At 35.9% G+C, this 24,792-nt stretch overlaps 2 protein-coding genes across 51 annotated transcripts in view; one reads left to right on the top strand and one right to left on the bottom strand.

The window, feature by feature from the left end:
* Positions 1-2,674: 2,674 nt before the first annotated feature.
* Positions 2,675-13,335, bottom strand: LOC117325196 (tRNA selenocysteine 1-associated protein 1-like). 50 transcript variants are annotated; one of them, XM_033881251.1, is made up of 15 exons: positions 13,188-13,328; positions 12,948-13,045; positions 11,309-11,408; positions 8,300-8,352; positions 7,758-7,861; positions 7,030-7,177; positions 6,525-6,660; positions 6,318-6,489; positions 6,068-6,264; positions 5,838-5,952; positions 5,497-5,784; positions 5,292-5,440; positions 4,938-4,986; positions 3,641-3,699; positions 2,675-3,246 (listed from the first exon to the last, which is right to left on the bottom strand). In XM_033881251.1, exons 1-15 carry the CDS (start codon positions 13,221-13,223, stop codon positions 3,166-3,168), a joined length of 1,785 nt encoding a protein of 594 aa, XP_033737142.1. In that variant the 5' UTR covers positions 13,224-13,328; the 3' UTR covers positions 2,675-3,165. The 50 variants fall into 50 exon arrangements, with proteins under 50 accessions (XP_033737142.1, XP_033737149.1, XP_033737118.1 ...); XM_033881258.1 differs by having other exon boundaries at positions 5,838-5,886; positions 6,084-6,317; positions 6,349-6,489; positions 13,188-13,327; XM_033881227.1 differs by having other exon boundaries at positions 5,497-5,702; positions 5,754-5,784; positions 5,838-6,489; positions 13,188-13,329.
* Positions 13,336-13,382: 47 nt separating this feature from the next.
* The window catches only part of LOC117325202 (p21-activated protein kinase-interacting protein 1-like), a 13,024-nt gene continuing 1,614 nt past the window's right edge, over positions 13,383-24,792 (top strand). Inside the window, exons 1-8 of the mRNA XM_033881275.1 lie at positions 13,383-13,559; positions 19,189-19,354; positions 21,343-21,463; positions 21,635-21,762; positions 22,496-22,578; positions 22,917-22,979; positions 23,594-23,691; positions 24,293-24,419. Coding sequence (XP_033737166.1) covers positions 13,479-13,559; positions 19,189-19,354; positions 21,343-21,463; positions 21,635-21,762; positions 22,496-22,578; positions 22,917-22,979; positions 23,594-23,691; positions 24,293-24,419 — 867 coding nt within the window. The 5' untranslated portion in view covers positions 13,383-13,478. The remainder of the gene's footprint in view (positions 13,560-19,188; positions 19,355-21,342; positions 21,464-21,634; positions 21,763-22,495; positions 22,579-22,916; positions 22,980-23,593; positions 23,692-24,292; positions 24,420-24,792) is intronic.

Below are 24,792 nucleotides of genomic sequence, written 5' to 3'. Positions count from 1 at the left end.
TCCTTTCCTAACTACACTGTGTCCTCTCCTAACTACACTGTGTCCTCTCCTAACTACACCGTGTCCTCTCCTAACTACACCGTATCCTCTCCTAACTACACTGTGTCCTCTCCTAACGACACTGTGCCCTCTCCTAACTACACTGTGTCCTCTCCTAACTACACCGCGTCCTCTCCTAACTACACCGTGTACTCTCCTAACTACACCGTGTCCTCTCCTAACTACACTGTGTTATCTCCTAACTACACCATGTACTCTCCTAACTACACTGTGTCCTCTCCTAACGACACCGTGTCCTCTCCTAACTACACTGTGTCCTCTCCTAACGACACCGTGTCCTTTCCTAACTACACCGCGTCCTCTCCTAACTACACCGTGTCCTCTCCTAACTACACCGCGTCCTCTCCTAACTACACTGTGTCCTCTCCTAACTACACTGTGTCCTCTCCTAACTACACTGTGTCCTCTCCTAACTACACTGTGTCCTCTCCTAACTACGCTGTGTCCTCTCCTAACTACGCTGTGTCCTTTCCTAACTACACTGTGTCCTTTCCTAACTACACTGTGTCCTCTCCTAACTACACTGTGTCCTCTCCTAACTACACTGTGTACTCTCCTAACTACATTGTGAATCACCAGGTATTTTAACAAACATGTTTTCTTATGTAAAAAATGTGAATGGCAGAAACACTAGATCTTCTATATCAAACAAATTGTATGTTCCAACAGCCAGAACAAACTATTTCAAACGTTCATTTGTATATACATGTTCAATTTTATGGAACGAAGCTAATGATACTATTAGAGACTCAGTTAGTATTGGGATTTTTAAAACTAGATACCTGCAGCTTTACTTCTCAAAATCTTAGCTATATATATATATATATATACTGCAATATTTTATAAATTACTTCAACTAGTCTAGTTTTAATTTCTAAATATTTCTTTTGTGATTATTAATAGAATATATAGTTATATCTGTGATTCATCCCTTACACTGATATTTTAGTATAGTAATATTCAATCTTCTAAATTTAATTTTAGATCACCTACTTCATTGTACCATTTTAATTCACACTATATTAGTGTATATTCTGTCAATTTTTACCTTTTGCTATATTAGCATTGTATGTATATTCGACTCCTTGTGCTTTAATAATGTCCTTCAGCAACACTTGTGTGATATACAAGCGTTCATTTATAAATCATATTTAAGCTGTGATGATAATTATATATTTATTACATTGTTATATTATATCGTTATTTTAAATTATGCCATGCTTGTGTAAATATATTTGATGCAGGGCCATGTTGTAAACTAGACATTGTCTAAATATGTTACCCTGGTTAAATAAAAGATATTATTATTATTATTATTATTATTATAACTACACTGTGTCCTCTCCTAACTACACTGTGTCCTCTCCTAACTACACTGTGTCCTCTCCTAACTACACTGTGTCCTCTCCTAACTACACTGTGCCCTCTCCTAACTACACCGTGTCCTCTCCTAACTACACCGTGTACTCTCCTAACGACACTGTGTCCTCTCCTAACGACACCGTGTCCTCTCCTAACTACACCATGTACTCTCCTCACTACACTGTGTCCTATCATAACTACACCGTGTCCTCTCCTAACTACGCCGTGTTATCTCCTAACTACACCATGTACTCTCCTAACTACACTGTGTCCTCTCCTAACGACACCGTGTCCTCTCCTAACTACACCGTGTCCTCTCCTAACTACACTGTGTCCTCTCCTAACTACACTGTGTCCTCTCCTAACTACACTGTGTCCTCTCCTAACTACACCGTGTCCTCTCCTAACTACACTGTGTCCTCTCCTAACTACACTGTGCCCTCTCCTAACTACACCGTGTCCTCTCCTAACTACACCGTGTACTCTCCTAACGACACTGTGTCCTCTCCTAACGACACCGTGTCCTCTCCTAACTACACCATATACTCTCCTCACTACACTGTGTCCTCTCCTAACTATACCGCGTCCTCTCCTAACTACACTGTGTCCTCTCCTAACTACACTGAGTCCTCTCCTAACTACACTGTGTCCTCTCCTAACTACATCGTGTCCTGTCCTAACTACACTGTGTCCTCTCCTAACTACACTGTGTCCTCTCCTAACTACACTGTGTCCTCTCCTAACTACACTGTGTCCTCTCCTAACTATACCGCGTCCTCTCCTAACTACACTGTGTCCTCTCCTAACTACACTGAGTCCTCTCCTAACTACACTGTGTCCTCTCCTAACTACATCGTGTACTCTCCTAACTACACTGTGTCCTCTCCTAACTACGCCGTGTACTCTCATAACTACACTGTGTCCTCTCCTAACTACACTGTGTCCTCTCCTAACTACACTGAGTCCTCTCCTAACTACACTGTGTCCTCTCCTAACTACACTGTGTCCTCTCCTAACTACACCGCGTCCTCTCCTAACTACACCGCGTCCTCTCCTAACTACACTGTGTCCTCTCCTAACTACACTGTGTCCTCTCCTAACTACACTGTGTCCTCTCCTAACTACACTGTGTCCTCTCCTAACTACACTGTGTCCTCTCCTAACTACACTGTGTCCTCTCCTAACTACACTGTTTCCTCTCATAACTCAAGAGAATATATTGAGCTTTTTCACTGTAAATCAAGGCTATAAATATATTTCATCTGGTGTTTATTCAATGAAAATATTCTGAAATAAACCAAGTCATTATACATTTCACATGTGATAATCACAATTTCAACCTTAACTTGTCCTCATCAATTTCATGAAAAGTTTGAAATGCAGATTTATCCATTACTTACTGATTTGTTTCAATTAATCTCCGATAAACCAACAAAAATGCATAAGAGTATAGTTCTCACATTTTAATAATACAGTTCTCACATTTCACTTGACCACAAACATATATTATTAATCAGCATATCTAAAATCCTATTGAACTTGATTATGTTACAGTAATTAATGACACAATGATTTCTTGCATACAAATGTACAATTTAATTAGATTGTATGACCAGTCAGTGTCTCAAGGAAATGATAGTTCATCCATACAACAAACATCATATTATCAACTTTCAAATTCTTTCTTCCATCTTCCTTTCAACTCATGATTACTAGTGTTTGATGACAAGTGTCCATGTCAGATCAGATCATGTGATTGGTGACTTTGGATGCAATGCTGTCCAATGGTGTCCATCGAGATAATTCTATTGCCTCAAAGATTTCCTACAACAGACAAAAAAGAGAAAAACATGACAAAAACAAAATAGGAAAAACACTTCCAACTGTGATAACCATGTCATTATCAGAGGACCAATAGAGACGTCACCACGTACAGCCGATACCCGAGGGCCAGGCCTCATGGTCCAATCCCCACTACAATTGACAGAAGTACTGTACCACTTGTATGATCACTATAGTCATGTAGGTGGTATTAAGAGCTGATACCCGAGGCATGATGGCCAGGCCTCATAGTCCCAATCCCCACTATAGCTGACAGAAGTACTGTACCACTTGTATGATCACTATAGTCATGTAGGTGGTATTAAACCAGTAATCAACTTAAAGTATTGAATATCACTAAAATAAGTAGAACTGTTCGTATTTGAGATATCCATACCTCACTCTGTTCCATGTAGTCCTTGTTGTATCTGAAAATGTCAACTTCTAATTCTGGTTCTGAAAAAGACAAGATAGTCTAAATAATACCTCCTGTAGCTAAAAACTATATGTAACAGAGCGCAGGATTAATTAAATTTAAATCACCACCTCCGCTAGGGATCGAACCCGGACCTATGGCTTACTAGTCTTACGCTCAACCGATCGAGCTAAAGAGAAGATCTCTCTAGCCGAGCGGTATATTGCGGCTAGTATTTACCAGGGTTACATATACAATCAGGTTATAGACTTGCATATGGAATATTTCAAGTACATAGTTCAGTTTTGCAATATCAAATGGCATGAGATTGTGGTGATTTAAAGTGGTTCAGAACATCACTTGCTCTAATAAAATGCTACATCTGAAATATTAGCATGTGTCACCATCAAATATGACATGAATCTTGGGTATGAAAATTCCAGAAATTGAAAATGTGTGATTTTAATCAAATCAATTCATGAGTAAATCAGTCACAATTTAACTGTAGCTAAACAAGAGGCCCAGAGGGCTTACATCGCTCACCTTAATATTTCAGTTATCAGTGTAAAATACTCTCATTTAAGTTATATTTCAATTGTGTTCCTACTTTTGAACTGCCTCTCTCAACACTGGTTCAAACCAAACCAGGTGGTCCAAATCCTGTCATGCGCAAAAATTTGCTATATTTCCCCTATATGGCTTTTATCTCCCACCCCAAGTGTGCCACATCCTTTGTTAATACAAAATTTGATCTACTTAGCCCAATAACACTCCAGACCAAATTTCATCAAAATTCATTCAGGCGTTCAGGACACATAGGGATTAAACATATTTACCTCAATTTCCACTAAAGGGCCCCATCCCTCTGGCCCAAGGAGAGCCATATTCTCTGTTTAAACAATCTTAAATCTCCTATGACCAATAATGCTCCACATAAAATCTCATAAAAACTCATTCGGTTGTTCAGAACAAGTAGCAATTTAAATTATTTACCTTTATTTCCCCTATTGAGCCTTGCAACTCCAGCCCCAAGGAACCGCACCCTTCATTTAACAGCATTTATTCTCCTTAGCCCAATAATGCTACAGACCAAATTAATATCCATTCAGGTGTTTATGACTAGTAGGGATTTTAAGGAAATGTTGACAGATGCTAGATCACGGACACCTGGCATAAGCTTGGGGCCAGGTGAGCTAAAAAAAAACTCACTCATGATTCCTTCAAACGACTATACAAAAGTAGGAAATGATTTATAGGGTGAAACAAAATACTGTCTTACCTTCTAAAGCATCTACGTCCTCCTCAGTGTTATGTTCATGATGTCCACTCTGTGGAAATGACAGGAGATTGTACACTAGTCTAAACATGTCACATGGCTTATTCTAAAGAATTCACACATAAACTTAGTTAAGTGCAATATTTTACTAAGAAAACAAAATATACAAGTATTTATGAGATTTCTGTATGATGCTGTGTTATATTGTCATGGTTGTTGTAGTGTAAGACTTGTGCATACATACCTGGCGTGTTGTATTGTCATGGTTGTTGTAGTGTAGGACTTGTGTATACATACCTGGCGTGTTGTAGTCCTGGTATACATACCTGGTGTGTTGTATAGTCCTGGTATACATACCTGGCGTGTTGTATAGTCCTGGTATACATACCTGGCGTGTTGTAGTCTGGTATACATACCTGGTGTGTTGTATAGTCCTGGTATACATACCTGGCGTGTTGTAGTCTGGTATACATACCTGGTGTGTTGTATAGTCCTGGTATACATACCTGGCGTGTTGTAGTCTGGTATACATACCTGGCGTGTTGTAGTCTGGTATACATACCTGGTGTGTTGTAGTCCTGGTTGTTGTAGTGTAGGACTTGTGTGTACATACCTGGTGTGTTGTATAGTCCTGGTATACATACCTGGCGTGGTGTATAGTCCTGGTATACATACCTGGCGTGTTGTATAGTCCTGGTATACATACCTGGTGTGTTGTATAGTCCTGGTATACATACCTGGCGTGTTGTATAGTCCTGGTATACATACCTGGCGTGTTGTAGACCTAGTTGTTGTAGTGTAGGACTTGTGTATACATACCTGGCGTGTTGTATAGTCCTGGTATACATACCTGGCGTGTTGTCCTACACTGGTTATTGTAGTGTAGGACTTGTGTATACATACCTGGTGTGTTGTATAGTCCTGGTATACATACCTGGTGTGTTGTATAGTCCTGGTATACATACCTGGTGTGTTGTATATTCCTGGTTGTTGTAGTGTAGGACTTGTGTATACATACCTGGTGTGTTGTATAGTCCTGGTATACATACCTGGTGTGCTGTATAGTCCTGGTATACATACCTGGTGTGTTGTATATTCCTGGTTGTTGTAGTGTAGGACTTGTGTATACATACCTGGTGTGTTGTAGACCTGGTTGTTGTAGTGTAGGACTTGTGTATACATACCTGGTGTGTTGTATATTCCTGGTTGTTGTAGTGTAAGACTTGTGTATACATACCTGGCGTGTTGTATAGTCCTGGTATACATACCTGGTGTGTTGTATAGTCCTGGTATACATACCTGGTGTGTTGTATAGTCCTGGTATACATACCTGGTGTGTTGTATAGTCCTGGTGGTTGTAGTGTAGGACTTGTGTATACATACCTGGCGTGTTGTATAGTCCTGGTATACATACCTGGCGTGTTGTAGTCTGGTATACATACCTGGTGTGTTGTATAGTCCTGGTATACATACCTGGTGTGTTGTATAGCCCTGGTTGTTGTAGTGTAGGACTTGTGTATACATACCTGGCGTGTTGTAGTCCTGGTATACATACCTGTACCTGGCGTGTTGTAGTCCTGGTATACATACCTGGCGTGTTGTATAGTCCTGGTTGTTGTAGTAAGTATGTGAGTTGTAGTAGTTGTAGTACGTAGCACTGTAGGGATAGTTGTGGCCATAGTAGTTACTATAATGGACACCTCCTGACATATCTTGAGGCATCGGCCTGCAATGAAAATATATTTGCATAGAGATCATAAAAATACATTTCCTTTGGCCTTCAATTCTGATAACAATTAGAATCGTATTTTTTTTTATAATTCTATAAAGTATTACCTCTTGAATATTCATTTACACTAACTGACAAAATTCTCACCATTGTTAACAGTCCAGGCATAAACAATACTATGCATTAATGCATTTTATAAACCACATCTAAACTTATCAAAAAGCCAAAGGTACATTTCAAGTTTCTTCACGAAAAGGCTAGATTATGCCACAATGGATGTATTGACACAGTTGATGATTAAAACATTAATTAACTGCCAAAATATCAGATCTGTAAATGCACAAATGTATCGTAATGGGCTCCTACCGTTTTGGTGTTGCCAGGCTCACACGGATAGGCTTTGACCCAATGCCAGTCATATGCTGCATTTCTATCAGAGCTCTCTGCTGGTCTGTTTCTTCTGAGAAGCGAACAAATCCATAACCTTTACTGCGTCCACTGTTTTCTAGTACAACTGTGAAAATAAGAAATTGTTTACCAGTACAGCTTTGAAAAATGAGATAATGTTGGTGTCAGTTTACTTTCAAATGAACCGTGATGCTACTTTAAACATTTTGAACAGCAATTTTTCCACTAATGACTTTATGAAGCTTGAATATAACAGGAGTGTGAATTTGAAATTGTTTTAAAAACCCTGTGGAAGAATATTGACAGAATAAACTTAAACATTTGGTAAACAAACTTCAAATATACATTATACATTTTACAAAATAAAATTACTTTATCAGAAATATTGTGATCATCCATTGTAGTCATGTAATTTCTTAAAACACAGAAAATGTATTGCCTTACAGATCTACAAAATATGTATTTCTGACCACATATGTTCAGTAACATAAGTGTGTTACCTTTTTGTAGATCTACAAAATATGTATTTCTTACCACATATGTTCAGTAACATAAGTGTGTTACCTTTTTGTAGATCTACAAAATATGTATTTCTTACCACATATGTTCAGTAACATAAGTGTGATACATTTTGTAGATCTACAAGAGCTGTATTTCTTACCACATATGTTCAGTAAGTGTGTTACCTTTTGCAGATCTACAAGATCTGTATTTCTTCGCAAAAGCATAATATAACACATAGTCATCAACATCCATGGAGAGGTCACCAATGAAAAGAGAAAATTCTGGTCTGAAACAGGAAAACAATGTACTAATTAAATATAAACTACCCATACTTGCAGTAATCATATAAACATGAAGATGTATTTTTCAGTGTAAATTCTGTATGAATACATTAAATCATTCCAAGGTAGTTCTGGCCTTTAGACTAGTGCATTCTAATAGATAAAGGTCTGGTGTCAGGGCCAGAGGAAACACCGGGTATTTATTTGTCAGAATGTCTAAGTGTGGTGTGAGGGTCAGAGGAAACTCTGGCTAACATTAACGATTCTAAATTCCACTCTTGCTACCATGTTTGATACAGTATATATTAGCGGCACTTATATTGTGTCAATGTTATTATAAATGAAAATATATGAGAGCATGATAACAAAAGTATAAAAAAAATCCTAAAACAATATAGAAATTAAATTGGGAGTTTTTTAGAGATAAATAAATATACACTTACACTGCTAAGTGTTCCTTCCCATGACTAGATGTGTTCAGCTTGAACCTCTTGGGCTAAAACATGTTGGAAACAATCGTTAGGTATCAAAGAATCAAGATAACACCTGTATCAAAACGACTGCTCCTCCTTATTTTTCTCAAACACAAACAAGAGATCCCAGAGGGATCTTGGCGCCCACCATTGAATGATCTTTATAGGTTCCATGTCAGATTGATCTTTTCTCTACTTTTCCCTTCCTCTAAGTCTTATGTAATCTGTGTAAATTCAGAAACAGCCCTCTAGTACTTTTCAAACAAGGGGAACCTATATATAAAATTTAAGATTTAGCAATAATGGCTGTCTGTTGTTTTTGGATTGGTCCCAAAATGCAACACCAGGGACCAAGGGGAACCTACATATGAAATTTGAGAAAGATCCCTTCAGTACCTTCTGTAAAATAGCGATAACAAACTTCAATTGTCAAAATACAAGATGGCTGCCTGTCGGCCATATTGTTTTCCTATTGGTCCCAAGATGCAATATGCAGAACTACAGACAAAGGGGAACTTATAAAAATGTTTGAGAAAGATCCCTTCAGTACTTTCTGAAAAATAGCGATAATAAGTTTCAATTGTCAAAATCTAAGATGGCTGCCTGTCGGCCATGTTGTTTTACGATTAGTCTCAAAATGCAATATGCATAACTAGGCACCGAGGGGAACCTAAATATGAAATTTGAGAAAGATCCCTTCATTACTTTCTGAGAAATAGCGATAACAAACTTCAATTGTCAAAATCTAAGATGGCTGCCTGTCGGCTATGTTGTTTTCTGATAGGTCTTAAAATGTAATATGCATAACTAGGCACCAAGGGGAACCTATATATGAAATTTGAGAAAGATCCCTTCAGCACTTTCTGAGAAATAGCGATAACAAACTTCAATTGTCAAAATCCAAGATGGCTGCCTGTCGGCCATGTTGTTTTCTGATAGGTCTCAAAATGCAATATGCATAACTAGGCACCAAGGGAAACCTACATATGAAATTTGAGAAAGATCCCTTCAGTACTTTCTCAGAAATAGCGATAACAAACTTCAATTGTCAAAATCCAAGATGGCTGCCTGTCGGCCATGTTGTTTTCTGATTGGTCTCAAAATGCAATATGCATAACTAGGCACCAAGGGAAACCTACATATGAAATTTGAGAAAGATCCCTTCAGTTCTTTCTCAGAAATAGCGATAACAAACTTCAATTGACAAAATCCAAGATGGCTACCTGTCGGCCATGTTGTTTTCCGATTGGTCTCAAAATGCAATATGCATAACTAGGCACCAAGGGAAACCTACATATGAAATTTGAGAAAGATCCCTTCAGTACTTTCTTAGAAATAGCGATAACAAACTTCAATTGTCAAAATCCAAGATGGCTGCCTATCGGTCATGTTGTTTTCCGATTGGTCTCAAAATGCACTATGCATAACTAGGCACCAAGGGAAACCTACATATGAAATTTGAGAAAGATCCCTTCAGTACTTTCTCAGAAATAGCGATAACAAACTTCAATTGTCAAAATCCAAGATGGCTACCTGTCGGCCATGTTGTTTTCCTATTGGTCTCAAAATGCAATATACATAACTAGGCACCAAGGGAAACCTACATATGAAATTTGAGAAAGATCCCTTCAGTACTTTCTCAGAAATAGCGATAACAAACTTCAATTGTCAAAATCCAAGATGGCTGCCTGTCGGCCATGTTGTTTTCCGATTGATCTCAAAATGCAATATGCATAACTAGGCACCAAGGGGAATCTACATATGAAATTTGAGAAAGATCCCTTCAGTACTTCCTCAGAAATAGCGATAACAAACTTCAATTGTCAAAATCCAAGATGGCTGCCTGTCGGCCATGTTGTTTTCCGATAGGTCTCAAAATGCAATATGCATAACTAAGCACCAAGGAAAACCTACATATGAAATTTGAGAAAGATCCCTTCAGTACTTTCTCAGAAATAGCGATAACAAACTTCAATTGTCAAAATCCAAGATGGCTGCCTGTCGGCCATGTTGTTTTCTGATTGGTCTCAAAATGCAATATGCATAACTAGGCACCAAGGGGAACCCATATATGAAATTTGAGAAAGATCCCTTCAGTACTTTCTGAGGATTAGCGATAACAAGAATTGTTTACGGACGGACAGAGGGACGGAGGGACGGAGGGACGACGGACCACGGACGCAGGGCGATTTGAATAGCCCACCATCTGATGATGGTGGGCTAAAAACAAAACTATTATTTTAAATTTGAAACCCCTTTTTTTCGTCAGATAGATTGTTTAATTGCCACAGGGACACTGTGCAATGTGAGAATATTCATTATAGGTATGATAAGGGACAGAGCCTATTACCAGTATCCTTTCTCATACCAGACAACTTGATCACCTTACATGGTCTCACGTTCCATGTTAAACTTTTAACCACAATCATTATGACTAAACACAACACATCATCAACAGATACTGTTGATTTGTACATACAGACCGGCCGTTGATTTGTACATACAGGGTTACTGTTGATTTGTACATACAGGGTTACTGTTGGATTGTACATACAGGGTTACTGTTGGATTGTACATACAGGGTTACTGTTGGATTGTACATACAGGGTTACTGTTGATTTGTACATACAGAGTTACTGTTGATTTGTACATACAGGGTTACTGTTGGGTTGTACATACATGGTAACTGTTGGGTTGTACAAACAGGGTTACTGTTGATTTGTACATACAGGGTTACTGTTGATTTGTACATACAGGGTTACTGTTGATTTGTACATACAGGGTTACTGTTGGGTTGTACATACAGGGTTATTGTTGGGTTGTACATACAGGGTTACTGTTGAGTTTTACATTCAAGGTTATTGTTGATTTGTACATACAGGGTTATTGTTGGGTTGTACATACAGGGTTACTGTTGGGTTGTACATACAGGGTTACTTTCGATTTGTAAATACAGGTTTACTGTTGATTTGTACATACAGGATTACTGTTGGGAATTATTTTTCCATTCAGCTTCAGCATTGCATCATGAGCCTTCTCTGCATCATGGAAGTCAATGAAACAGTAGCCAGCTGGGAGACTGAAAGGAAGAACAAGCAAGTTTAATTAGATTATAGATAACTGAAAGTTACATAACAAACAAATGAATACATAGTACACACATATACTCATACATGCCATATTTTCAGGAGACCAATAAGGGAGATTGATGATTATTTTAAGGGAGTTTTGCCTGAAATAAGGGAGATTTGTGCGCGACATGAATATCAACATTTTTACTCAATTTTAAAGCAATAAACTAATTTTCAAAGTGATAAAGAATATTTACATTTATTTTGGATATTAATCATATTGTATATATATATGCAAACAACAAAAAGTTGTATAAGGTAAAAAATGCAATAGTATACATTCAGATTCTGATGATTTTAAATTATTTTTTTATTTTCTTATGTAACACAAAAAGTTTCACAGCATTATATGCATATTACATAACAGCATTTGGAAAGGGTATATTATAATTACATGTAGCTAAAGATTAAGACAAGAAAGTTAATCATTTATCAGTTTTAAATTTTTCTTAAAATTAGAAAGCTTGATCCACTCTGAGGGAACACATCAGTTGGGAAAATATCACCATGAAATGTCCTGTGGGATACCTTATGTTGGACCATTCAGATATAAAAATATTCCAAGTGTGCAAGTGTACACATGAAGTCATGGTACACAGAAGTATGTAAATGCAATAAAATATTTAAGTAATGAGAAACACAATGTAATAAACTTAAAAAATTTAGAATTTTTTATCTGAGCAATGAATACCCTAAGTATTAATAAAAAATTAATGAAGATTCTTCAAATCACCTAGTGCTTTAGTCCTTTGATTTACATACTGGTAGACATAGACTATAGCTAAAGTTGGTTCATGAAAAATATTGTAAACATGATGATACAAAAATGTTAAAATGTTCTTAGCTTGTATACCAGACCATACATACTAATACAACAACTAACAAGATGACACAGATAAAAACCTGGAGATCACAGTGTCTTTTTTTGGTGTTATTAGCAGGTAATTAGAGTTAGGTGCATCGAGCGAGGCATGAGTGGGCAACAAGAAAGATGGCAAATGAAATATGGCATATGTACATACATGACATGCCCCTGTGTGTGCATACATGGGTGCAAATTAAGTGTTACATCACACAATTAAATTTAAATCAATGCCTCCACTAGGTATTGAACCCAGGACCTCTGGCTTACTAGTCTTACGCTCAACTGATCGAGCTAAAGTCCAATAATGGCAGACGAAGATGCCAGCTCGCGGTTAGTTTGATGCTTTTAAACTCATTTACTGTATCGATATCAACAATTTAATAAGTGCACGGGACTCGTAACGCTTATCACTCATCAATGGATACACAAAAACGACATTACTATATGCTGTAGTTAATGCAAACACTTCTACACCATTCTTCTACACCATTTCTCAAGAAATTGTCAGGTTATTTGGTTGCAAATACATACATTATAAGTTAATGTTAATTTCTAATTTGAATTTTTTTTTTTTTTTGGGGGGGGGGGGGGGGGGTCTTATGATTAAACAAGAAAGTCTTACCCTGTGACCTTATTTTTAATCAATTTCATTGACTTGATTGTTGCTCCCATCTGTTCAAATGCAGAAGTTATGAAATAGTCATCCATATATGGCTCCAACTGGGAAAAAAAACAGAAATAAAAAGAAATAATAAACATACTGGGTCATAAATCCAAACTATTTCAACATTTGTCAACTATTTTCTTTGATACTTAATCGCTTTCTTTCCAAAACAGGTGTTTACAAAGTACGTATTCTTACATCTCCCATCCACAGAGATAAAGATGCCCCTGACATGATGGCAACTTGTTATGTTCTCTGTGCAGAAAACGTGGTCAAACTACATTTGTTTTCTTCTGAGATGTATAAGCTTATGGGTGATCGAGATCGACATAAAAAGCGCCCCGAAGTACGGGATCGGGTACGGGATTGTACGGGATCAGCGCAAGACGAAAAGCGGTGACGTAGTACACAACACAAGAACCGAGAAGAAGCACGTGGACGACATGCCGTCTGGGTCATTATAAATTATAGAAATTTATAATATTTATAATGGAAGAATTAATCATGGAAGTTGTCGTCGGTACTTATGACGAGGTCCTACTCGGTTATAAGATAATTAGGGTTGCAGAGGTGTGTATATTTGGACGTAGTTCATGGGGGCTACAGAATGGCTTAGAAAGTGTTTGGGGAAGCGTAAAAGCAAAAAACACTATTCTAGTACAATTTAAACTGAAATAGCTTGACCAATTGTAAATATATGTCATGGCTATCTATGGGTCTTGCTTTTGACATTTAAGTTGTTAAGTTGCCTTAAAATTTCTGCCAGAAATGTGTAAAATGTAAGTTTCAGGAAAACACGGAAAACTCATGTGGATCGGACACGTTGCATAAAATAACCATGTCGTTTTGTCCACAAGCGTCTAGCAGTTAGTGTGAGCGTTTGTTTGACCAAATTATAAAAAAAATAAACACCGATTTTCTTCGACATTGAAATTTGAAATGCAAATGGCGGCTGTGAATTAAATTGCACAAACGTGGCATAAAGAGAGGCATTTCAATAACTAAAAATGCCCATATCATAATATACTATTAAGACGTGAGCACAATAAGAGGAATGATTTCGAGACACATAGATTATTAGAGTTTTGGACTATTTTCAGAAATCTGCACATTTTACCTCGAACTCTACATTTTGAATTAATTTCATAAAGACAGGCTTCTTGTTATGTTCAGAGTTCTTCATAGTGTCTTATAAGAGCAATTTTTGATAATAATAGTTTAATGTTATTCACATTTGCCATCTGAATTTCAAGATCAACAGAGAATCTGTATTTATGTTTTTATAAAGTCAAATCTGGTCAAATAAATGCTCACACTAAGCTACCTGCTAGACACCTGTGGCCATAACTGCATGGTTATTTTTGCAGTATGTCTGATCCACTGGAGCTTTCTTGTGTTCTCCTAGAACTTGCATTTTGCATGGTTTGCCGAGTCAACAGGTAGCTTTACAAATCTAATGTCAAAATTAGAGTCCATGGATAGCCATGCTACATTTTAACAATTGGTCAAGCAAATAGGGATTTATAGGCTTGTAACATATATTTTACTTGATTTGCTAATTAGATGAACCTTGATATATTTGGCGCTCCATCTTGGCTATAAGCAAGGAGTGGTCTTCCTGTATACTATAGCATGCATATCTTTCACCTTTCACACTAAATGATGATATTTCGATACCTGATCTTGATGAAGATATCTTATCATGGAACCTCTGAAGTGTGAAGTTAGGAAGATAGGTAATAAAGAAGTGAATATGATGTCGGAATAATGTGATATTTAATCTAATGGTAATAACAATTTAAAAAAATGCTATAATTCAAAATATCCTGTCTGCGCTTGGGCACCACTTGAACTAGTGATCTGATGGTTATTTCTTTCCTCTGTACAGGAAACTACAGTATTTTTCAGGGTTAGCACGGGCCTTGAGAAAGTCATGAATTTCCACCTTTGGGCCTTGAAAAGCCTTGAATTTCACATTGGGCCTTGAAAAGCCTTGACAATTGATTTACAGCTTTTGAAAAAGCCTTGAATATTAAGGTTTCATTAGGAAAAGTGAAACCCTGGCCACCTGATCATTTGGATTCAACTTTGTCCATGTCGCCTCCCCTTACAGACTGTTAATAATCACCATATCAAGTTGTATTTTGATCAAGTGTATAGTTATAAGTTGTCTTTTTGTTCTCTTGTTCCCTCTCAAGATGACTTAGATGACTGGTAAAATGGGCCTTGAATATGTAATTAAGACATTGAAAAGGTCTTGAAAAGGCAAGGCCTTGAATTTGGTTTGACAAAATCCGTATGAACCCTGAAAGAATTGCTGTTCAAAGTCACAATTTTACAAATATTAATTTCTGCAATAACTTGTTTCAACATCGGTGCTTAATTACAATATATACTCATAGTGTTTGTTGTGCATGTTTTGACAATAAAATTGATATTCATTAAAATGGAATTTAAACTTTTAGCTAACTTTAAGGTTATCGCACTGGGTGCACATGCCATAACGTCAATAGACTGGTCTTCCTGTATACTATAGAATGCATATACGTATCTTTCACACTAAATGATGATATTTCGATACCTGATCCTAATGAAGATATCTTATCATGGAACCTCTGAAGTGTGAAGTCAGGAAGACCGGTAAAAAAGAAGTGAATATGATGTCGGAATAATGTGATATTTAATCTAATGGGAATAACTATTATAAAAGAATGCTATTATAATTAAAAATATCCTGTCTGCGCTGGGAGCACCACCTGAACTAGTGATCTGATGGGTACTTTTTTCTTCTGTCCAGGAAACTACAGTATTTTTAGAATTGCTGATCAAAAGTCGCAATTTTACAAATATTGATTTCTGTGCAATAACTTGTTTCAACATCAGTGCTTAATTACAATATATACTCATAGTGTTTGTTATGTATGTTTTGACAATAAAATTGATATTCATTAAAATGGAAAGCATATCTCTATATTTAAACTTTTAGCTAACTTTAAGGTTATCGCACTGGGTGCACATGCCATAACGTCAATAGACTGGTCTTCCTGTATACTATAGAATGCATATACGTATCTTTCACACTAAATGATGATATTTCGATACCTGATCCTAATGAAGATATCTTATCATGGAACCTCTGAAGTGTGAAGTCAGGAAGACCGGTAAAAAAGAAGTGAATATGATGTCGGAATAATGTGATATTTAATCTAATGGGAATAACTATTATAAAAGAATGCTATTATAATTAAAAATATCCTGTCTGCGCTGGGAGCACCACTTTAACTAGTGATCTGATGGGTACTTTTTTCTTCTGTCCAGGAAGCTACAGTATTTTTAGAATTGCTGATCAAAAGTCGCAATTTTACAAATATTGATTTCTGTGCAATAACTTGTTTCAACATCAGTGCTTAATTACAATATATACTCATAGTGTTTGTTATGTATGTTTTGACAATAAAATTGATATTCATTAAAATGGAATTTAAACTTTTAGCTAACTTTAAGGTTATCGCACTGGGTGCACATGCCATAACGTCAATAGACTGGTCTTCCTGTATACTATAGAATGCATATACGTATCTTTCACACTAAATGATGATATTTCGATACCTGATCCTAATGAAGATATCTTATCATGGAACCTCTGAAGTGTGAAGTCAGGAAGACCGGTAAAAAAGAAGTGAATATGATGTCGGAATAATGTGATATTTAATCTAATGGGAATAACTATTATAAAAGAATGCTATTATAATTAAAAATATCCTGTCTGCGCTGGGAGCACCACCTGAACTAGTGATCTGATGGGTACTTTTTTCTTCTGTCCTGGAAACTACAGTATTTTTAGAATTGCTGATCAAAAGTCGCAATTTTACAAATATTGATTTCTGTGCAATAACTTGTTTCAACATCAGTGCTTAATTACAATATATACTCATAGTGTTTGTTATGTATGTTTTGACAATAAAATTGATATTCATTAAAATGGAAAGCATATCTCTATATTTAAACTTTTAGCTAACTTTAAGGTTATCGCACTGGGTGCACATGCCATAATGTCGATAGGCTGGTCTTCCTGTATACTATAGAATGCATATACCGTACGTATCTTTCACACTAAATGATGATATTTCGATACCTGATCTTGATGAAGATATCTTATCATGGAACCTCTGAAGTGTGAAGTCAGGAAGATGGGTAATAAAGAAGTGAATGTGATGTCAGAATAATGTGATATTTAATCTAATGGGAATAACAATTAAAAGAATGCTATAATTCAAAATATCCTGTCTGCGCTGGGGTACCACTTGAAGTAGTGATGGTATTTCTTTCTTCTATGCAGGAAACTACAGTATTTTTTTTCCAGAAATTCTTTTTATGTTTAACAATGTACTAGTAACTAGTTAAGTCAGATCCCCTTTTCTACATTAGCTTCTTAAAAAATAATAGGGAATGGAAAATATTTCGTATCTACATACTATAGTCTTCCATGTTTTAGGGTGAAAACACGCTTTAAGTTATATACACACAAATGATGATCTTTCGATACCTGAGCTCAATGAAGAGATCTTATCATGGAACCTCTGAGGTGTGTAATTAATTAGATATGGTCTGATTTTCCACAATTTTCATTGGCTAAAACTATTTGATTTATTGTTGTTTAATGTCCTATCAACAGCTAAGGTCATTTGAGGACAGTCTTCGGTGTGTGCGACATGCATGCATGTGATGAGTGCATATGTTACGATCACATTGTGTGCCTTCAGGAAGCTGCGATATGGTCACGTGGAGATCAATATTTTAAGAAATATGATGCCAATATTTATGTTTATGAAGTCATAATCATTGATGTCACAATGCCCCAATGTAAATTTCCTGTTATCAATTAAGATAAAAATATAATGCAATTTCAACTAGTTTCATATCCGATATAAAAACTAAGGACTTGTATATGGTGTTATTGACCTCCGCCAGCTTTACCCTCTGTTAATATCTAGTTCTACCAGATTAATATAACCCCCCTATTGACCTCACCAAAGGTCCATAATTGATAAGTAAAAATATATAATGAATTTTGCACTAATTAAGCCGGCTGATCAGCTGAATATAGTTGACCAGTGACATACGGTGCAGAGATCAAACTTATGATATGGTAGACTGGTTTTTCCTGTAAATAATATGGGAAATACCTCCATATCATAAAACAACTTTTTATTGTGCTGCAATTTAAATATGTTGATATACCAACAGAGAATACACTGTAAAGATATCACATTAGTATAGTAAAGATTTCATTAAAACAATATTTACTGATTATATGACTCTAGCTACATGCAGGATAATGTATTCAATATATATTCATAATGGTTTCTTTAAATAAACGTTAGTAAATCCAGCCCAGATTTCATTTGCCATTAAAATTTTAAACAGTATATATATGAATTAATAATAAAACATTGTTGATCAATCTTGATGAATGAACACTTTTTGTAAGTTTGACTGAACTTCACCAATGTTTTATCACATCACCACTATTGAGTATTGACTACCACTAACAATTTTCAATATAATGGGCTGAAACTGTCTGTATATCAGTCCATAATTTGTATAAACCTACATTATCACCATGACAAAGTACATGTGATGTAAGGAAGTATATTGCACTAATTAAGCCGGCTGATCAGCTTTACATAGTTGACCAGTGACATACGGTGCAAAGATCAATCTCATGGTTTTGTGAAATAGTTCTTCTGTTATATTGGCAGAACTGTCAAGGTCATGATACAACACTAGTGATGGGAATCAGTTTCACTGTGAGAATCGACAATCAGAAGCTCAAAATTAATCAATTATGATTTATCTTCTAAATTTAGCACCGAATTGTCCTTTTGTAGAAAATTTATATACCTTTATATTACACATTTTAGCCTTTGTTATCAATATTTTTGCTACTGAACACAAACAACACTTGTTAATATAGTAGAATCTCCTTAATTGCATGTAAACAACAAATGAAGCCTATGATATGCAAACATTTTTGATGATCGTGGTATATATATATTTGGGGGGGGGGGGGGGGTATCTTATTTTCAATCATCTGCCCAATACTATGTAACACCTGATTTATAATATAATTTGATATTTACTAAATGGCAATGCTACAAATAGCTTAATTACTATGATAACTGTTTTATATTAACAGGCCTACCAGTTCGATCAGAGTTTTACAGACCATTCACATATGGGATGTGTGAAAACCTTATCAATATCAAAGAAAGGGATCCTAGCGTCCGGTGGTACAGATGAGACGATCCGCTTGATTAACCTTAAGAAGAGGACAGAACTTGGTTCCCTAGTCCAACATTCAGGTCCAATAGTATGATAATTTGTTATCCTGTTTGGTCAAACATCTAAAACATAGATCTTTGGTTAAGTTCAAGCAGAGCATCCAGTTGACCCTTGACTTTTGGAAATTTCAGAAGTCAAATCACCTTTTCTCAGAAATATGAAGGGTCAAAACATTATGTCAAATAGACATGTTCCTTCAAACTGAAGAGTCAAAAACATACTCTCAAGGGTCTACTGGATGCCCTGTCAAGCAATATTTTATGTACTCCAACAGTGATTACACATTAACACCTGTACATGCAAGAGACCCGAGATTGGAAAATAAAAAATGCTCAGATAACATTGTATTTGATTAAGTATACCTTGTACATATTTTATTAAATATACATTTTGTACATATTAATTATTTCTACTGCACAAAGTCTTTACATGCCTCTCGATTCCATGGGTTGTCATGTCGTTAACTGTGCAAACATAAATTCTTGGCCTTGGAGAATCACTTTCTACATAAAGTGTTTTGATCTGCAACCTTGAGACAAATTTTATTTATGCATGAGTATTGATACACATAATTGTAAAATATATTTCTGAGGATATTATCAATAAAGTGAAACATTTTCTGGTGGTACAGGAATTCAAGGCCATTAACTGTTATTTACTCATGAAATTATCCCAATAATGACCTTGTTAAATAGTTATATACCGTCAGATTATTTTGCCTTATATTACTTGGCATAAAGTTATAAAATTTTGAAGCAGAAGACTGGTTGTCATGAGTTGCCTGAAAACATTTGCAGTAGACTTCAGGTCTTTGATCATGGCATTTTATATCAGTTATTGAGATGGACATCTGTAGGGTGTTTTAAATCTAATAAAAACAACTTCAATGATAATTCAGATACACATACTTGACAAGGTCTGTAGCATTGAAATATACATGTATGTGAAAACTAGATTAATAGTTCAGTTTGAGTAATATTTGGCTTGTAAAGTATTTTTTTAAAGTTATATTAAGCATAAAAACCAACAACAGACAATCAGCTGACTACAATCTATATATTTTCTGTTTTTAAGAATAATGCAACTTCCTTATTTATTAGCCTGAGTTTCCTCTGGCCCTGACTCCATGTCTAGTGTAGGCATGGTGTCAGGGCCAGAGGAAACTGGTTATTTCTTTATTTGTGTACAAACATTTCTTGCAACATTTCCAAACTGCATGTAAATGATATATGACTCTCGATTCCATGGGTTGTCATGTCGTTAATCGTGCAAACATAAAATCTTGGCCTTGGAGAATCACTTTCTACATAAAGTGTTTTGATCTGCAACCTTGAGACAAATTTTATTTATGCATGAGTATTGATACACATAATTTTTAAAACACATTTTTGGGGGATAATATCAATAAAGTGAAATATCTTCTGGTGGTACAGGAATTCGAAGACATTGACTGTTATTTACTCATTAAATTATCCCAATAATGACTTTGTTGTTAAAGTTTATATATACATGTATATACTGTCGGATCATTTCGCTTCATATGGCACAAAGTTATATCTAATTTTGTTGTGGAAGAATGTTTGTCAAGAGTTTCCTGAAAACATTTGCAATAGACTTGAAAAGTTATATTGAACATAAAAAAACTAACAGTTAACCAGCTGAGCTTCACACCCTAAATATATATTCTCTGTTCTGAAGAATGATGCAACTTCTTTATCCGTGTACAAACATTTTTTGCAACATCTCAAACCTGCATGTAGATTATTCATGCCTCTCAATTCCATGGGTTGTCATGTTGTCATCGTGCAAACATAAAGTCTTGGCCTTGGAGAATCACTTTCTATATAAAGTGTTTTGATCTGCAACCTTGAGACATTCTTAAACATGTTCTATGTGTGCCTGGTGGTTTGTAACTAAGGTATAAAAAGTATTACAAAGTGTTTTTATTAATTTAAGATTTTCCTTTCATACAAGTTTGCTGTAACTTACCGTATTAAATATCTTGTAGGCACGGTGACGTGTTTGAAATTCCACCAAGGCAGTCACATGTTCAGCACGAGCGAGGATGGCACAATAGGGATGTGGAAGTACTTTACCTGGGAGTGTTTGAAAACTCTTCGAGGACACACGTAAGTCCTGTATGACAATTTACATTTCACAATGGTTTTGTAAAAAAAAAAAACAATAGAAACTATTTTGTCCTTAAACTATTAAGTTTTATTGGAATTTCAGGTGAAAGCTAATTTTAGTATACACTAGACTACATTACAAGTTTCATTTTGAAGTATCTGCTGTTTTAGGTCGGCCGTTAATTACATTTCCATTCACCCAAGTGGGAGGCTAGCTCTGTCAGTGGGACGAGATAAGACGCTACGTACCTGGAACCTGATTACTGGGCGGTCTGCCTACACCACCAACATCAAACAAGGTAAACAAGCCTCCTAGTCATTGTATCTTCATGGGGTGAAAGATTGTCCAAAGAAAATATCTTTTCCTACATTGACAATTACAAAGGTCAAATTACTGAAAGACCGCTAGAAAAACAAAATACTTAGCTTGTTGCTTGTATGTTTTGTAAATTGATATTACCCTGGTATAAAGTTTTATGTGCTATAAAAATCTTTTGCTGCATCTTACTAATTAATTCATATCGGATCTCGTGAGCATATAGATACAGTAATATATTGGGATGACTTGCTGCACAAAGTCTTTACATGCCTCTCGATTCCATGGGGTGTCATGTCGTTAACTGTGCAAACATAAAATCTTGGCCTTGGAGAATCACTTTCTACATAAAGTGTTTTGATCTGCAACCTTGAGACAAATTTCTGTAAGATGAAATATATGAAATATAAGATACAACAGTGAAAATGATTTTTGTGAAAATCTGATAACTCATTGCTGGTCTTGCATGCACTAATTCCCAACCAATATGTATAACACATGTTAATATGTGCTGGTGTTGTGCCAAGTCCCTGTGACTGGTCCCCTTGGCTCTGAATAAGACAAACAGTATATTCATGACTTGAGAAACATGAGTGATTCCAAAATAAGGATATTAGATTGACACTACAAATGCTTTTGACAAGTAAGCAATTTCTTATTTTGAACACTATGACAATACCTGTATTACAGAATGTGACCCTGAACTTTTATTGCAGAGGCTTCTCAGGTTGTTTGGTCCCCAAGTGGTAACCACTATGCTGTGGTCTTTTTCACAAGAATCGACATATATAATACACAGGTTGGTGGATACTGTTCAGAGACTTTTAATAACAATGTCATCATTTAAGAATTGATATAGAAGCTGTGTATTGTACAAAAGTGGGTACCAAAATCCATCTGATACATTGTTTTCAGAGCAGAAATTTTCTCATTTATCAATCATTTTTAACATAAATGGCATAAAGTACAGTTTGCTGGTAAATGTATGGATAATACTTCATCAGCACCAAATGCCTTTCCGAAGAGGCATTGTCTCGCATAAACCAGTAACAACATAAATAACTTGGGGGGAAAAAAACAGTTAAAATTGTGTATTATTACAACCCAACACTTGAATACATTTGCATCTTGTTTCAGACAGCTGAAGTCATCAGCACAGTGAAAACAACACACAGAGTCAATGACTTGGCTTTCATTTCTGTAAGTGTGACACCTTAGATATATATACTTTACCTTTAGAGTCCATGGTCCTATTGAGCAAATCCATAGAATTTACTGTTAACACATTACAGGGTTAGCACGGGCATTGAAAAAGCCTTGAATTTCACCTTGGGCCTTGAAAATTGGTTTACAGCCTTGAAAAATCCTTGAATGTTAAGGTTTCAGTAGGATAAGTGAAACCTTGGCTACTGGTCAATTTTGTCTATGCCGCCTCCCCTACAGATGTTGATAATTACCATATCAAGTTGTATTTTGATCAAGTGGATACTTAAGTTGCTGTTTTGTTCTCTTGTTCCTCTCAAGCTGACTTAGATGACAGGTAAAATGGCCCTTGGATATTTAATTAGGACATTGAAAAAGACTTGAAAAGACCTTGAGTTTGGTTTGACATAATCCATATGAACCCTGCTTCACTTACTTTTCAGAATTTATTATAAAAACTTTTGATATTAATGAAAGTTTCTATTAATTGAAATGTTTTTAATTTGCTTAAACTCAATGTTTGTCTTTTATAAAAACTTTTGATATTAATGAAAGTTTCTATTAATTGAAATGTTTTGAATTTGCTTAAACTCAATGTTTGTCTTTTCCAGAAAACAGTACTTGTGTATGGAGGAGAAGGAGGACAGGTGTATTTCTACAACATCGTCAACAAAACCACTGTTCATAACTTAGACACACAGACAAACAGGTACATGTAAATAATGTAGGATGGTGTGAACACTTTGTACTGGGATTGAACACCACTGTACATAACTTAGACACACAGACAAACAGAATTGAACACCACTGTACATAACTTAGACACACAGACAGGTACATGTGAATAATGTAGGATGGTGTTAACACTTTGTACTGGGATTGAACACCACTGTACATAACTTAGACACACAGACAAACAGGTACATGTAAATAATGTAGGATGGTGTTAACACTTTATACTGAGATTGTGTACTGGTAAATTAGCAACATTCAAAAAAAAAAAATGTTTCGTTTATGATGTTGAATAAAACACACATTGGGATATGATAAATATTTTGGTTTGATCCTATAGTACACTGGCAGAACGACAATAAAATAAGGTATAACCCATAATTCATTGGGTATGATCACTTTCTAATTAGAAATATATAAAGGTATATGTCTGCCCAGCAAACAATAGGGAGAAAGCTTTGATTGTGATGTCAGTGACAGGGTAATAAACTGAGTTATTGGGGCTGGAATGGGAAATGTAGACCATGACCAATGTCTTGGAAATCAAGAAGGATGTAATATTACGTTAAATATTTCAGAATTCGAGCCATGACTGTTGTGCCTGCACCACCAGAGGAATGTGAGGAGAGCATTGAAAACAGCCACTGGCTGTTCACAGCCTCCAGCGATGGACACATCAAAATATTCAAAGTACAGTGTGACGAGGTGCTTATTTTATAACATTCAAGTACAACATGTCATAGAACATTTAAACTCGGTAATCATGCCATGCAGTTATATTGGGTTAATCTCATAAAGACTTGTGGTAATAATTTCAAGTAAGCCTATGGTAAAACTTAAGACAGATATTTCCGGTAAAAGTGCTGTTAGTCTGATTCAGTAATTAGTGTCGCCGGATTAAATGTCCGGTCCCACATTCATACGGGTCGTTAACTATAGTTTCTATCATGATTCTGAGAGATGTTCTCACAACTAAAATACGTCCCCAGTGCCCTGCCCGACAAGGCTTTAAAGCATACAATTAATTTGGTTGATTAATTTTCCCACTCAAAAAAGTGAGTAAAGTGGGAGCAACAGT

The sequence above is a fragment of the Pecten maximus genome, chromosome 4 (genome assembly GCF_902652985.1).
Source record: "Pecten maximus chromosome 4, xPecMax1.1, whole genome shotgun sequence".
In the NCBI taxonomy this organism is placed as follows: Eukaryota; Metazoa; Mollusca; class Bivalvia; order Pectinida; family Pectinidae; genus Pecten; species Pecten maximus.
The sequence above is the reverse complement of the archived record's forward strand: the minus strand, read 5'-3'. Positions and strand labels throughout refer to the sequence as shown.

Bases quoted from the DNA above. Each gene is read 5' to 3' on its own strand.
- LOC117325196 (XM_033881222.1), bottom strand. From the start codon at position 13,223: ATGTCAGGGGCATCTTTATCTCTGTGGATGGGAGAT. The intron at 7,178-7,757 runs GTAACACACTTA...TTATTTTCACAG, and splicing joins ATCTTGTAGATCTGCAAAAG to TTGTACTAGAAAACAGTGGA. The intron at 4,987-5,291 runs GTATGTATACCA...TCATTTCCACAG, and splicing joins AGGACTATACAACACGCCAG to AGTGGACATCATGAACATAA.